Here is a 12,948-nt window from a genome sequence, read left to right as displayed (position 1 = left end):
AAAGCCTTGGAAGACACATGTGGTATGTAAAACTGCATATGAAACAGATATAAGTTATAGAGGGAAAGGGACAATGACTGGAAAACAAGGATTGCAGTTTGCATGTCAGTGGGGTAAGGTAGGGCTTTACATTAATGATGAGATGAACAGTGACAGTCGCAATGAGTAGCATGGGTAAACAGAGTTGATTGGGATGAAAACAATGTTGCAGAGTATGCAGAGAAAAGTTTCTGTTAAGTCAGTTCTGGAATTCTGTCCACAGTCCCCAAGAATAGACTTTAATGGTGATTGCAGTTCTGTAACTGTGCTAGAACCTTCGGTAATATGTGGAATGTATCATCATGCAAGACATTCATTTTTAAGTCACAAACTAGGTTATGTTTTTATTTCAAAAAGAATATAACTGCAGTTTCTAGTTATTGCTAAAAGTGGTTGCTAAATACATTAATACATTTAATCAGTCAGTGATCATGGTGCCATTCATGCTAATGCTTTGTATATTTATGGCATTTATGATAAGTAACGAGCAGGTTATAGAAGAATGAAAATTTGGAACAAGTCATTCAATCCAAGTAAAGCACAAGGTTAAATAAATAGAAAATTCCACAAAGGATTTATTTCAAAAGCACCATTTTGAAATTTCTGGGAGCTAGTTAATGAATTAATAGGATCAATAATATCAATCATTTGTTATTACTGAAATTTTGAGTGTAGTAATGAAGCTTAGTGTTCATGTGTTCTTGCGGGGATCATTCATACAGAAGAAAAATACTGCACAGGAAGAAGTGGATGGCCTCAACAGCTGGTGTAATGGAAACAGAAAGTTTAGAAAGAAGACTTAAAGGTCACCTGCTTTAAGCAACAGAGAAAGAGGGAATGGACAAATTAGAAGTAGGTGATGATGATCGCAAAATTGAAACTCATGGAGGAGACAGATGTGATCGTGGAAGTTACCTCAGGTTATTTTCAAAAAAGCTAAGTAAATATTTCAGATTTTTTTTCCTTTAAAAAACAAATTGGTATAAACTTTTCGTGCAGTGTAGTCTGTGGTTTTATTTGTCAGTATTCAAGAAAAATAAATTCAAATTAGAGCAAGTGCAGAGTTGGCTTAACTGGAGTGATTAGATAAGGTTCAGTTAATTTGATGAGGAGACTGAGAGCTTGGTTTGTTTAGTTTAGCACAGCTATGCTTGACAAGAGTTCTGTATCCGTTGAAGGAAAGGTTTTTTAAGATGGAGTGATGTTAACCAAGATTACATGAGCATAGACTTCCAACTATAAATATTAAGTGGGATTTGGATGGTTTCTGGCTACCACAGGAAATAAGTTTCTGGAATAGCCTTTTTAAGATAGATGGTGCTTTTTAAAGTGATTGATGTGTTTGTAGAAGTGGTGCTGTATGTGTCTGCAATGCCAAAGGACTGGGCTCATTGATTATGAAGGTTCTTTTCTGTCTTATGCTGTATGTTACCATATTCCCTCTGTTTCCTATTAAAATTATATTGTGCAGTGCTTAATTAAAGAAGTGAGAATTATTTTCTATCTTATTACCATATTCTTTAATACTTTTATAATTAAAAAAGTACAAGCCTGTTTTCTCACTTACTGTATAACTAAAACCTCCATTTTCCCTGACTTATTTTTCTTCCAAGACTGATTTAGTTTCTCTGCTTCGAATAAACTAATTCAAACAAAGGAAATAATATGCTTTCTCCTGGAAGAAAATCTGCTGCCATCAAAACTCAATGTTTCAGCAAGATCAGTTTCTCAGTGGTTAGACAGTTCATTTTGCCCATTTAGTGATTTGATGTCTCTGAAATTTTGACAACAAATTTGTATTACTTCAGTTGTTCACTTCCCACTGTTTTCTCTTTTATGGTTGGCATGATTGACAAAGTTATTAAATGCCCAGATCATAGCAGCTTCTTTCTCTCTAGCAATGAAGTATCTACCTTGATATGTTTTTTGAAAATGCAGACATGACAATGAGGCTAAATGCCTGATCTGTAAACTTTTTGCTGCTGGAAATTTAGCTTTTTTTCATGGGCATTTCATTATTTTACTGTTTGAGATTTGTAAAGAGTTTAATCAGTAGAGGAAGAGTGATTTATTTAATGGTATAGAAATGCATGTTTGAAGTTGTGACATTTTATACTTACCTGCTTAAAAGTCAGAGATGAGTAAAGTCATTCATTCTCTTTGATGGAAAGTGAAGAGTTGTGTAATTTATTGTGCATCAGGGTCACATAGCAAATATTATGAATATCCCTCTAATTACTCAGAATTTCTGAAGGATGAGAAGGTAGAAAGAGTTCAAGTAATAGTTGAATATACTTGTTATTGTTGTTGAGGTGTTTCATTCTTTTTCAGAGAATGTGTATTTTTGGGTGCATGTGAGAGGTCTACCTTAGATCTTGACTTAGTTACAACTTCAGCAATGGAGCAAAAATGCTGTAGATCCATTATTTCTAGTTTTTAATGGGGTAGTATGTAATTGTTGAAGTAGGTTCTTAATGAAAATAAGTTCAGATAAAGTGGCTAGTGCAGTTGGAGGCCATTGGACAGAAAGACTGATTACAATTTTATATAATTAAGTACCTGAACTGTTTGTTGGCTGATGGGCAGCACTTTGGCTTTGCCATCAGTCACCTTTTGTTCTTAATCCTCTATATTTTGGACCCCAAAAAAGCTGGAGAAGTTTTTTTCCTGAGGTGTTTTTAGAGCTTGTGTAATTGGTTTATTTTGCGCAGGGGTGGGTGGGTTTGAATTGTTACCTGGAAGCTGATCTTGGCAAGGGTTCGGTTTGACCTGTGGCGACTTCAGTGGTCAGGAGTATTTCTTCTACACGTTGGTTCTGGAGTGGTGGTGTCTGTGTTTTGGAGTTACCCAAAAGCTTTTGTTAACAGGTAGGTAGTAATGTAAATACTTGAGTCAAATATTCATGATTCTCCAGTAAAGCATTAGTTGAAATTTGCTATTGTGTAGGAAGATTTGAAGATAAAGTTGAATTGCTGCCACTTAAATTCTGTAATTTTGTCTGGTCTTTTGTGACTGTGGATTCTTTGTGGAAGAGAAACAAAGAGCAATGTGCTTACACGGTATTCCTCCCATTTTTTAATAAGATATCTTCTCATATAATATGAATATAATATGAATAATTAATAGTAGAGAATGGTTTGGGTTGGAAGGGACCTTAAAGATCATCTAGTTGCAACCTCCCTGCCATGGGCAGGGACACCTTCCACCTAGACCAGGTTGCTCAAAGCCTCATCCAGCCTGGCCTTGAATACTTCCAGGGATGGGTCATCCACAGCTTCTCTGGGCAACCTGTTCTAGTGCTTCACCACCCTCATTATAAAAAATTTCTTCCTTCTGTCTAATATCAGTCAACACTCAGTTTAAAGCTGTTGCCCTAGTCCTGTCACTACAGCCCCTTTTATATATAGAAAGGCTGCAGTAAGGTATTTCAAGTCCTTCTCTTCTCCAGACTCATAGTCCCAGCCCCCTGACCATTTTTGTGGCCCTCCTCTGGGCCCACAGTCACAGGTCCCTGTCTCCCCTATGCTGGGGACCCCAGAGCTGGACGCAGTACTGCAGATGGGGACTCACCAGGGTGGAATGCAAGGGCAGGACCACCTCCCTCAACTCACTGGCCATGCTGCTTTTGATGCAGTCCAGATTATAATTGGTTTTCTGGGCTGCAAGCGCACACTGCCAGCTCATTTCCAATTCTTCACCCACCAGTATCCCCAAGTCCTTCTTCGCAGGGCTGCTCTCAGTCCATTCACCATGCAGTCTGTACTGATACTGGAGATTCTTCCAACCCAGCTGCAGGACTCTGGGCTTCCACCCTTGCAGAATATCTTGGGTTATAACAACATAAGAATTCTGCATTCCACCTAAGTAAATAAAAATCTTTAATCTGTGCTGACAAATCCACTCAATTACTGATTTTTTTTTGTTTGTTTTTAGTAATCTGAAATTTCACTTTAATCTCCTGTTTCTGTAGGAAACATTTGTCGCTCTCCAATAGCTGAAGCAGTTTTTAGAAAACTTGTAACTGATGCAAAAGTTGAAAATAAGGTAAGCCATTTATTTCTGTTCCTGCCTAAGGAATAACTGTCTTGTAGCCAGTTAGTAGAAATACAAGCAGTGAGAGAGGAAACATAAAAATATAAATTTGTTTTTCTGTAGTGGAGGATAGACAGTGCAGCGACATCTGCCTATGAAATAGGAAGCCTTCCTGACTATCGAGGACAGACTTGCATGAAGAAGCATGGCATTACCATGAATCATATTGCCAGGCAGGTACTGTACTTTAATTTTCTTTAAATATGTGTATTTATTTTTTTTATTGTTACAGTGGATGACAGACAGTGCTGCTGTTTCAGACTGGAACGTGGGGCGCTCCCCAGATGCAAGGGCTTTAAGCTGTCTAAGAAATCATGGCATTGAGACAGCACATAAAGCACGGCAGGTAGAAGAGAGTATATTTTCTTTCTTATTCATATCCATGCTTTGTTTAGCCCTAACCATTACACTCACAGAAGTCATGTGACCAATGCATGGTTAAGCATCCAGTAATAAATACTACGTGCAGTTTTTGAAGCACCCCAAAGGGGCCTAACTTTTCTAGCTGAGGTCAGTGAGTTTCTTGTTATCAAGCTTCATTGGAAGTATAACTAGGGAATGTTGGAGCAGTTTCTGCATTATAGAATAATCCTGCCTTCAAACGTTTAGTATTTTGGACATTTTTCTAAAACATTTTTTAATACTTTTAAAAAATCGGTTTAATCTAGTAATCTCTGATGCTTCTTTCAGCAAGGAGTTATATTTTTATTTAGCAGGTTGTGCTGGTTTTAGTCCAGAGAGTCTAGCACGGGTCCAAAAGGAAGTAGAATACCTGTTCACCCATCACAAAAATCTTCTGCTCTTGAATGAAGATATTTTTTAAAAAGGCAGTGTTGAAGTAGAATGACGAGCTCAAACCCAGATTAGTTGCGTGGTTGGTGGTAACATCAGTGGAAAACGTACCCTTGAAGCATTCTTAGGTCAAAACCACATTTGTCACTTTGTGAAAGTCTCTACATTTTACCAAAACTCATCTCATTTTCATTAACAAAAGAACGTGTATTTCCATGCTGTGTTCCGGGGAGCTCGGAAATAAATGTGTCTGCATCCATTCAGATAATTCAGGCACTCAAATACACGCACATTACCTGCTTAGTTAACTATTCTCTGGATATAAGATATTCCTTTAGGGCCTGACCTTTATGTAGCTTGAGTTTATGCCACTAGTTCTTGTACTGACAAAAAGATCAAGTCGTCTTGTTACTCTCTTCCATTTCTGTTCCCTTTAGAATTTTACTAGACCTTACTGAGGTCATCTTTACTTTCTTCACTTTCAAAGGCTACATGTTTAGTTTTTTAACTTTTTAAAATAAATTCTCTCAGTGAGTCGATTGCCCTTTGCTGACCTCTCCTGATGTTTATCTCCATTACATAATAAAACAAATAAGATTGAGCACAGCATCTCTTCAGATTTTCAGTGTTTTACTATGAGAATGATTACTAGAAAAAAAGTCTATTGTGATCTTTCCTGTTACAAGGTCTGGATTTACTATTTATCAGTGCCTACAGACAGCATTATTTAACATTATACAATCTAAGTGGTACTGAAACTAACCAGTCAGTGTTTCAGTGACATGAGTGCAACATGTTTGTGTTCTCAAATGATGAGCCTTGGAAACTTGAGAACTGTTCCTGGCTATTACAAGGGTGGTTTATGTGCAGCTAAACTAAAGCAAGGCATCCAAAACAAGTTGATCTTCTGCCTTGAAACAAATCTATATATCCTCCTCTGGCAGAGAGGGAATGAAAACACTTTACTGAAGACATTTACTTACACATTCTGGCAAATAAGAGATGTTTAAAGTGGAAGAGCCTAAAATGTTACATATGAAAGGAGAGGAAATTAACAAGAATGAGACAATAAAATGGAAGACTGATAGGATGAAAATTTGTCTAAAACATCCCAATACAAGTAGTTCCCTTTATAAAGAAAATGTTCAAATCCTTGAAATAGTAACTTTATTTTGCACTGATGTTAACTCTGTAACTTCCAGTTTGGGGTGTTTTTTTTTGCTTCAGACTTGTATCAAATGATCTCTGCTGATTCTCTGAACTATGTGGACCTGATATGGTCTCGTAGTACTTGTGGAAAGAGAGGGACTCAACAGTGTGGAATAAGACTTTGGTCATGTTAGTACAGTGGAAGTGTATCTGTTTTCACTGTTGGAGACAAACTGGAGGATAGAACTTTGTGTATGACTTGTTGCAGAACAGATTAAGAAAGATTTAATACAGAAGCTGCAGAAACAGGAGGGATTTGTCTTCTGTTGCCTTCAAAATACTGTCATACGATGACTACCTCATGCAATTATCCTCTTCACTCCTGTGGAAAACTGTTTCCTACTCAGTTAAAGGCAGCTTCTTTCATGTAATTTTGTGCGTAATTATGATAATCACGGATTATATTTTTTTATTATTATTCAGAACTGACAGGAATTCTACAAGAATGGTTTATGTAAGAGAGAATGTTAAATTGGTTACATCCTACCATTGTATACAGTGATTGTCAAAGTGAATTTTAAGTGAAAAATGAAGCATACAAAGAAATTTATATATTTATGTATAAAATAAATAATTTGTTAACATTTTAATTGAAGGTAGCTTGCTCTGTTTATGCACCCATTGAAATTCTCTAAGCTCTTAGTCTTCATGCACGAAACGGATAGGTATTAATCAGTTTCCTTTTTATTCATGCTGAGGCCAAAATTGATTTCTGTATGACTCACACTGTGCATTTACCTTAAATATGAAATTGAGATTAGAGGAAAGTTGTATTAAACACTGTTTCACAACTGGATAAACTCAATAAATTCAAGGACTACTGCATCTCTTTGGTTTTTAGAGGGAAAAAAGGAGATTTCCCTTCTGTAAAAAAAGGGAAATGTCTAACAAATAAATTGCAATTATGATGCATCTCTCCACTGATGGTCTTTTATAATGATTATATGCATTTTTAATGTAAGGTTATTATTGGCTGTGTAGTTCTATTTAAAAGTGAGCTTTTCACTGCTTTTCTCAAAATGTACATAAATTTATGCCTTCAATTTCTTCACCCAAAACACTGTTTTTCTTAGTTCTGAGGAGTATCTTCAGTTCACTGCAGTTTGCTCAGTTAAGCTTTTTGTATCTGATACCACTGTAGGGCTTAAGGGCATAAGCCAACCAGTGATCTTGGTTTTAGGGCTGCATTTACATCCACATTAGTGCTGGTTCATAGAGTAATAACTGTTAAGTTGTCAAGTACACAGAGAGTGTGAGAAGCATGGCAGGTGTGTTTTTCCTTTTCACTGCTTTTTATTTTATTCTTACATATGTTTATACCACAAAGAAGTCCATGCCCACTGTTTTCACAAGGGCCAGTGTATAGCTGTGTAGAGCAAGCAGAAGCAGCTTGTAGAAGTACTGCTTAGTTGCCAGGAAAACAGAGCTATTTCCACTGCAAAAATATTTTCATAGGTCAGAGGCACTGCATGAATACAGCAAATGTTTTTACAGTCAAAATAAACAAGTCTGCACTAGTTTTCACCATTAACTCTTTCTTTTCAAATGGTGTGTGTCGCCCCACCCCTCCAATTCTCCTTGTGTGGAATGTTTCATTTATGGCTTTACTCTGGTGATAATTTCTGTAGGTCTTGTCTTCTGTTACAGGAACTTAATATCTGTTTGCTGTTTATGCAAAAAATAAGTGTGTTTTTCCATCTGAAACTCGTTTCGATATGTAAATAACTTTTACAAGTTAAAACTGACTTCTAGGATATGTTTTTGCCTTTTTGTCTGTTCACTTGCTTACTCACTTCTGTAGCCTGTCCTTCCCAGAGATGCCTGCCAAAAAATCGTGTGCTGAACCAACTTCCTGAGTTTCTTGGTTATGATACTACACATAGGGCTATGTGTGAAATGCAGTCTTAATGTGATCTCGTTATAGACTTTATTCCATTTATTTATCCTCATGATGGACTCTTGTTCAGATATCTTATATTAGCATACTGTGCATTATGGGCATGGTCTGGAGAGATTTTACCATAAGCTAAGACTTAAATATAAACCAACAAATAATTATACTGATAAAAATCTCCAGCCATCCTTATTCCAATGTAGATAACATTAGTACTTGTTAGTGCTTTATTTGCAATGTGTGCGTACCTGACTCTGAACTCGTATCTGAATTCAGTTAATATTCCTGTTTAGGAGTCACTAAGCTACAGGAAAGCAAAAATAAGATGGCATGATGGTAGGAAGATGTACAGTAGACACCAGATTTTTTCAGATCATGTAATAAATTTTGTGAACTTTCATGGCCTAAAATACTGTGAAATGCATAATTTTTTTTAGGAGACTGTAACTCATACCATTGCATTTCAGCTTTGAATTTCATTTGGTAACTTTTTCTGTGTAGTGACAGATTTCTAGATTGGAAGTATTGTAACTGATTCCTGGTTGCCTACCTTTTTGTTTTCCTGTCAAGAAAGTAATTTGTCTATATTTTTAATGCATGGTTTCCACAACTGGAAACCTTCTTTAGTTTTAGTAGTTGGAAGACATTAGAAATATCACTTGTAATGATGCTTCTAAGTTGATGCACAAAATGTTTAAGAAAAAGAAAGGTAAAATAGCTTATGTGGGATTTTTTGAGGGAAAACTTACAAAACCAGATGAATACTCATGGCAGATTCTATTTAAAATGCCTTACATTATTGTAAAAGTTGATGAAGGTACAGTTTTATTCTTCCCACCTGTGTACTTTTTTCCCCTTTTCATAAATCAGACATAGTTTGTAAGCTAAAGCACATATTTTTAATTCTAGGTTACTAAAGAAGATTTCCAGACCTTTGATTATATACTTTGTATGGATGAGAGCAATCTAAGGTAATGTTTGAAGAAATGGAACAAATTCATATAGATTACTTGTAGTGATATCATGAGTCCTGTTGAAGACAGATGTCATGTTTTACTGTTCGGCTTGTATTGGGTTTTTTGGGTTTTGTGTGTGTGTGTGTGAATGATATCCTAATAGATGGTTTCTTGACTTCTGATGTGTTCAATGATCTAGAATTTGGTGGTTTGTTTGTGTGATACATGCCTCTGAAGGATTAAAGACATGGAAATTTAGCATATTTTGTGCTATAGAGGTGCAGCTGATGCATGTATAGTTAAAAATGAGGACATACTGTCTTTTGATCAGTGATCTGTTTTTCTAGTTGCATGGGATCTGAAAGACACTGGAAACTTGGAGAGGATTAAATATAGTGTGGGTTTCTTTTTTTTCTTTTTTAATAGAGTGAGCTCTGAAATAAGTAAGGTGGTTAGTTGGGGGACATCTTGTTTGTTAGTGTTAGCCGTGTTTTAATTAAGTGCATCTGACAAAATTTATGGTTAAGGATTTGGGGAAGTATCTGCCTAGTGTGAAAATGTGGGTATCATTAGCAAAATTTCTACTTGATTTGTATACATATTGATGATTGGGGTTAAGGGACTGAGCTTTAATAAACGACAAGTGTCAAGATGCTTGCAAAGTTAGTTTAAAAAAACCACAAACTCAAAATGCCACAACCAACAACAAAACAAAAAACCAAGTAAAACTGTTTTAGTAGCAGATAAAGACTTTTAGAAGCAGCACCACTTAACTGAAGAAAGTATCATTTTGATGAATTTTCTAAAATGTTTTGAATGACCTTTCTTACACAGCCTGTGTGAATGCAGGGTATATAACACTTGGCTTGATTGCAGCCTGTCAGGCAAAGACGTGACTAGACTTCCTTCTTTTTTCACTTGAGTTCTTAAATGAAAACTTCCTTCTGTATTAACAATTTATGTGATATGAGCTGTAGTGCAGAAGGAATGACACAACTGTAATAGGGATATTGCCACTGCTACACTTAAGTTTCACCTTAAACTTGCCCCCAGTTCAACCATTTTCCGTGGGAATGCCTATTCCTAGCATTAGGAGGGCAAGCTGATTCCAGGTGTTGATGGTGTGTCTGTCATGTAAGGAGAAAAAAAAAAGCATTTGGACATCCCTTTTCCTTAATACCAGAGCCACCTGTCATTAAGTGGTATGCCAAAAGCCTTAAAGGAAACAATTAGATTTTTTTTTAACAATAAAAGGCTAGAGAATTTATTTAAAATCTGGAAATTCAGGAAAAAACTTCTTAGTTGATAGAGGAGTCCTGATTTTTCTTCAAGGAAGAACAGTATTGTGGCGTCACTGCTGTTTTGTCTTTCTAAACTATCTGAAATTAATTTCTTAATCAGAATTAACTAATAATTAGAATTTAATTTTTAAAAAACTGATAAGTCTTATGACTGTATGTATTTACAGGGGTTTCTGTCTTTTTTTTTAATGCTGGGTAAGTGAAATGATAATTTGGTATGGAGATGTGTAATATTAAAAGAACTTAAGTCCTGGCTGTCCAGCGTTGTGAAAATCATAGTACTGAGCTGCTTTTAGTCTGAAGGTGATGAGCAGTACATTTTAATTGTATCTGGGATAATGAACAGGCATTTGTAAATAGATAGGGAAAACACCGTCTTCAAAACCAATATCAGTGGGAGGCAGTGTGGAAGAAAGAGGATGTGACAACTTATGAAATGTTGCAGTATGTCAAAGGGAAGACATGGGCTCAGAGATTTACCATTTTCTGTTAACTGAACGTAGTAGGACTTCATGTGAGTTAGAGGCAGTATTGAAAGAACTTGCAGCATACCAGTTTAAAATGCTGGTTTTGAACAGATGGGAAAAGCTTACTCATACTTTTGGGAAAAATGTATTTTTCATTATTTTTGTTCCATTCGAGCTAAAATAAATATTGAGTTCTAATGATTGATTTGATGAAGAAATTGATGAACTTACTGTTACAAAGTTCATTTAAGTCTTAGGTCCAGTGCCAGACTGCTTTTTTATGCTCTGAATTGATTTTATGTATATGTCCTCCATACTCAATTAAAAAAAAAAAAGGATAAAACACTCAAGAAACGAAACCAAGCAGCAACATAGTGAGTCCACAGGATTGACTGAGTCGAGAAGCATTTTATTTTCCTGTGTCCCGTAGAAACAGTCATGAGCATCTCATGCTGATGCCAAAAAAGAAATAAAACTCATGGGAAAATTCTATTCTCTCCTTTACAGAGATCTGAAAAGGAAAAGCAACCAAGTTAAAGACTGCAAGGCCAAAATTGAACTACTTGGAACTTACGATCCACAGAAACAACTTATCATTGAAGATCCTTACTATGTATGTGTAAGAAATTCTTTGGGTGGATTGATTAACAATTGTGCATGTGTAGTATATAACCTCTCTAGATCCCACAGTTGACATGTAATGTATTACCTGATGTTATACAAAGCTAAGGGTAAACTGGTTTTTTTATCAAATGAATTCACAAAACAATATAAATTATAGGGATAGGAAAGGAAAATGTGTCTTTATGCTTGTAACAGTTATTTAAATTTAAATAGTGCAATGCACCTGTATTTTCAAGCCTTGGTTGATCAGCCTCCTTGCATAGAGGATGTAATCAGGAAAGGTAGAGACGAAGACCTGGACAGAGATGGTCAAAGAAACAGAATAATACCAGCCAAGAACAGCCAATTAGAATCTAGTAAGATTCTTCAGTTAAGGAAGAAGTGGATGGAGATGCAGTAGGGTTCTGTAAAATCTCGATATCATGGGAAATGGTGAATGAGGAATTGGTATTCATTACTCAAGAAGCAGAGAATAACAAGTGGCATTAGTGGGAAGTAGGTTCAGAACAAAAAGAGGTGGGTTTTGTCCCACTGTGTGCTACATTAAAGTGTGAAACTCATTATATGCAGGTTACGGTGAGTATAAGAAATAAAAGGAAGGCTTGTAAGGGCTCAGAAATAAATGGAAGGAATATGTGATGGAAGGTTTGTCCAGGGCTGTTGAGTACAAAGTCAGAGTGTCTGTGGGAATTCCTGAGGTGCAGGTAGTTCAGATTAGGCAGAAATATGCAAAAACTATCACTGACTAATTGTACAGTTCTTGTTCTTCCCTGATGTCATTTATTTGCCATTACTGGCAGTGGGAAACAAATTTGTAAAATTTTTTGTTTGAGCCAATATTTCTATTCTTACATTCTTTTTCCTCTGTTCTTTTCTAGGGGAATGAAAAGGACTTTGAAACCGTTTACGAGCAGTGTGTTAGATGCTGTAAATCATTTTTAGAGAAGTCTCATTAATGCTTCATCATTTTATTTCTAAAAGAAATAATTAGCTTCTCCTGAAATACATAAGGCTTACTTGATTGATGTATTTAAATTGTGAAATTATGCCTCAGTATGTTCAAAACTTTCTTCGTTCAGTTTTATATTTTAGCTTTTCTGTCATCCAATTAAAAAATGCAGAAAAATTTTAATTGGATTAGAAGATCAACCATTTTATCACTCATCAATGTAATAATAAAGCGTATAATTCAGAATAAATTTATCTGCAAACTCTTCCAGTGCTTTCTCACAAGCACTGCAAAAGTAACGTCTTGTTTCTTTATGTGCTCTGCTCACTAAGCTGAGCTCTTCTCACTGTGCCCTTCCTGAGTTAATTTAAATCAACTTTCAGTGGGTGTCAGTGGGATGATAGTTCACGTACGATAACTTTGGCTTGGCATCCTAGTAGCATTAGACAGCATTTGGACTGAAGCTGTTTCGTATTGAGCCTGCCAGACTAAAAGAACTGTTTGCCCCCAGACAGGCATTGCTCTTAGCACTATTTCAAAGCTTCAGCAAGTAAAACCTCTGTATGTGTCATCAGGATCCTGAGAAAATGGGTTTTTTATATCAGTTTAAATGCACAGTTATTCA

At 36.0% G+C, this 12,948-nt stretch overlaps 1 protein-coding gene across 2 annotated transcripts; it reads left to right on the top strand.

Annotated features, from left to right (window-relative positions):
• The first annotated feature begins 214 nt into the window (after positions 1-214).
• On the top strand, positions 215-12,652 carry ACP1 (acid phosphatase 1, soluble). 2 transcript variants are annotated; one of them, XM_010149976.1, is made up of 6 exons: positions 215-257; positions 4,007-4,083; positions 4,364-4,477; positions 8,936-8,997; positions 11,258-11,363; positions 12,253-12,652. In XM_010149976.1, exons 1-6 carry the CDS (start codon positions 215-217, stop codon positions 12,328-12,330), a joined length of 480 nt encoding a protein of 159 aa, XP_010148278.1. In that variant the 3' UTR covers positions 12,331-12,652. The 2 variants fall into 2 exon arrangements, with proteins under 2 accessions (XP_010148278.1, XP_010148277.1); XM_010149975.1 differs by lacking the exon at positions 4,364-4,477 and adding an exon at positions 4,195-4,308 and having other exon boundaries at positions 12,253-12,612.
• The last annotated feature ends 296 nt before the right edge of the window (positions 12,653-12,948 follow it).

Source organism: Eurypyga helias, unplaced genomic scaffold (assembly GCF_000690775.1).
Source record: "Eurypyga helias isolate BGI_N326 unplaced genomic scaffold, ASM69077v1 scaffold38024, whole genome shotgun sequence".
Taxonomy (NCBI): Eukaryota; Metazoa; Chordata; class Aves; order Eurypygiformes; family Eurypygidae; genus Eurypyga; species Eurypyga helias.
The sequence above is the reverse complement of the archived record's forward strand: the minus strand, read 5'-3'. Positions and strand labels throughout refer to the sequence as shown.

Coding starts and splice junctions, on each gene's coding strand:
- ACP1 (XM_010149976.1), top strand. CDS start 215: ATGCAGAGAAAAGTTTCTGTTAAGTCAGTTCTGGAATTCTGTC. Junction 258..4,006: donor GTCAGTTCTGGAATTCTGTC/CACAGTCCCCAA, acceptor CTCCTGTTTCTG/TAGGAAACATTTGTCGCTCT. Junction 4,084..4,363: donor ATGCAAAAGTTGAAAATAAG/GTAAGCCATTTA, acceptor TTATTGTTACAG/TGGATGACAGACAGTGCTGC.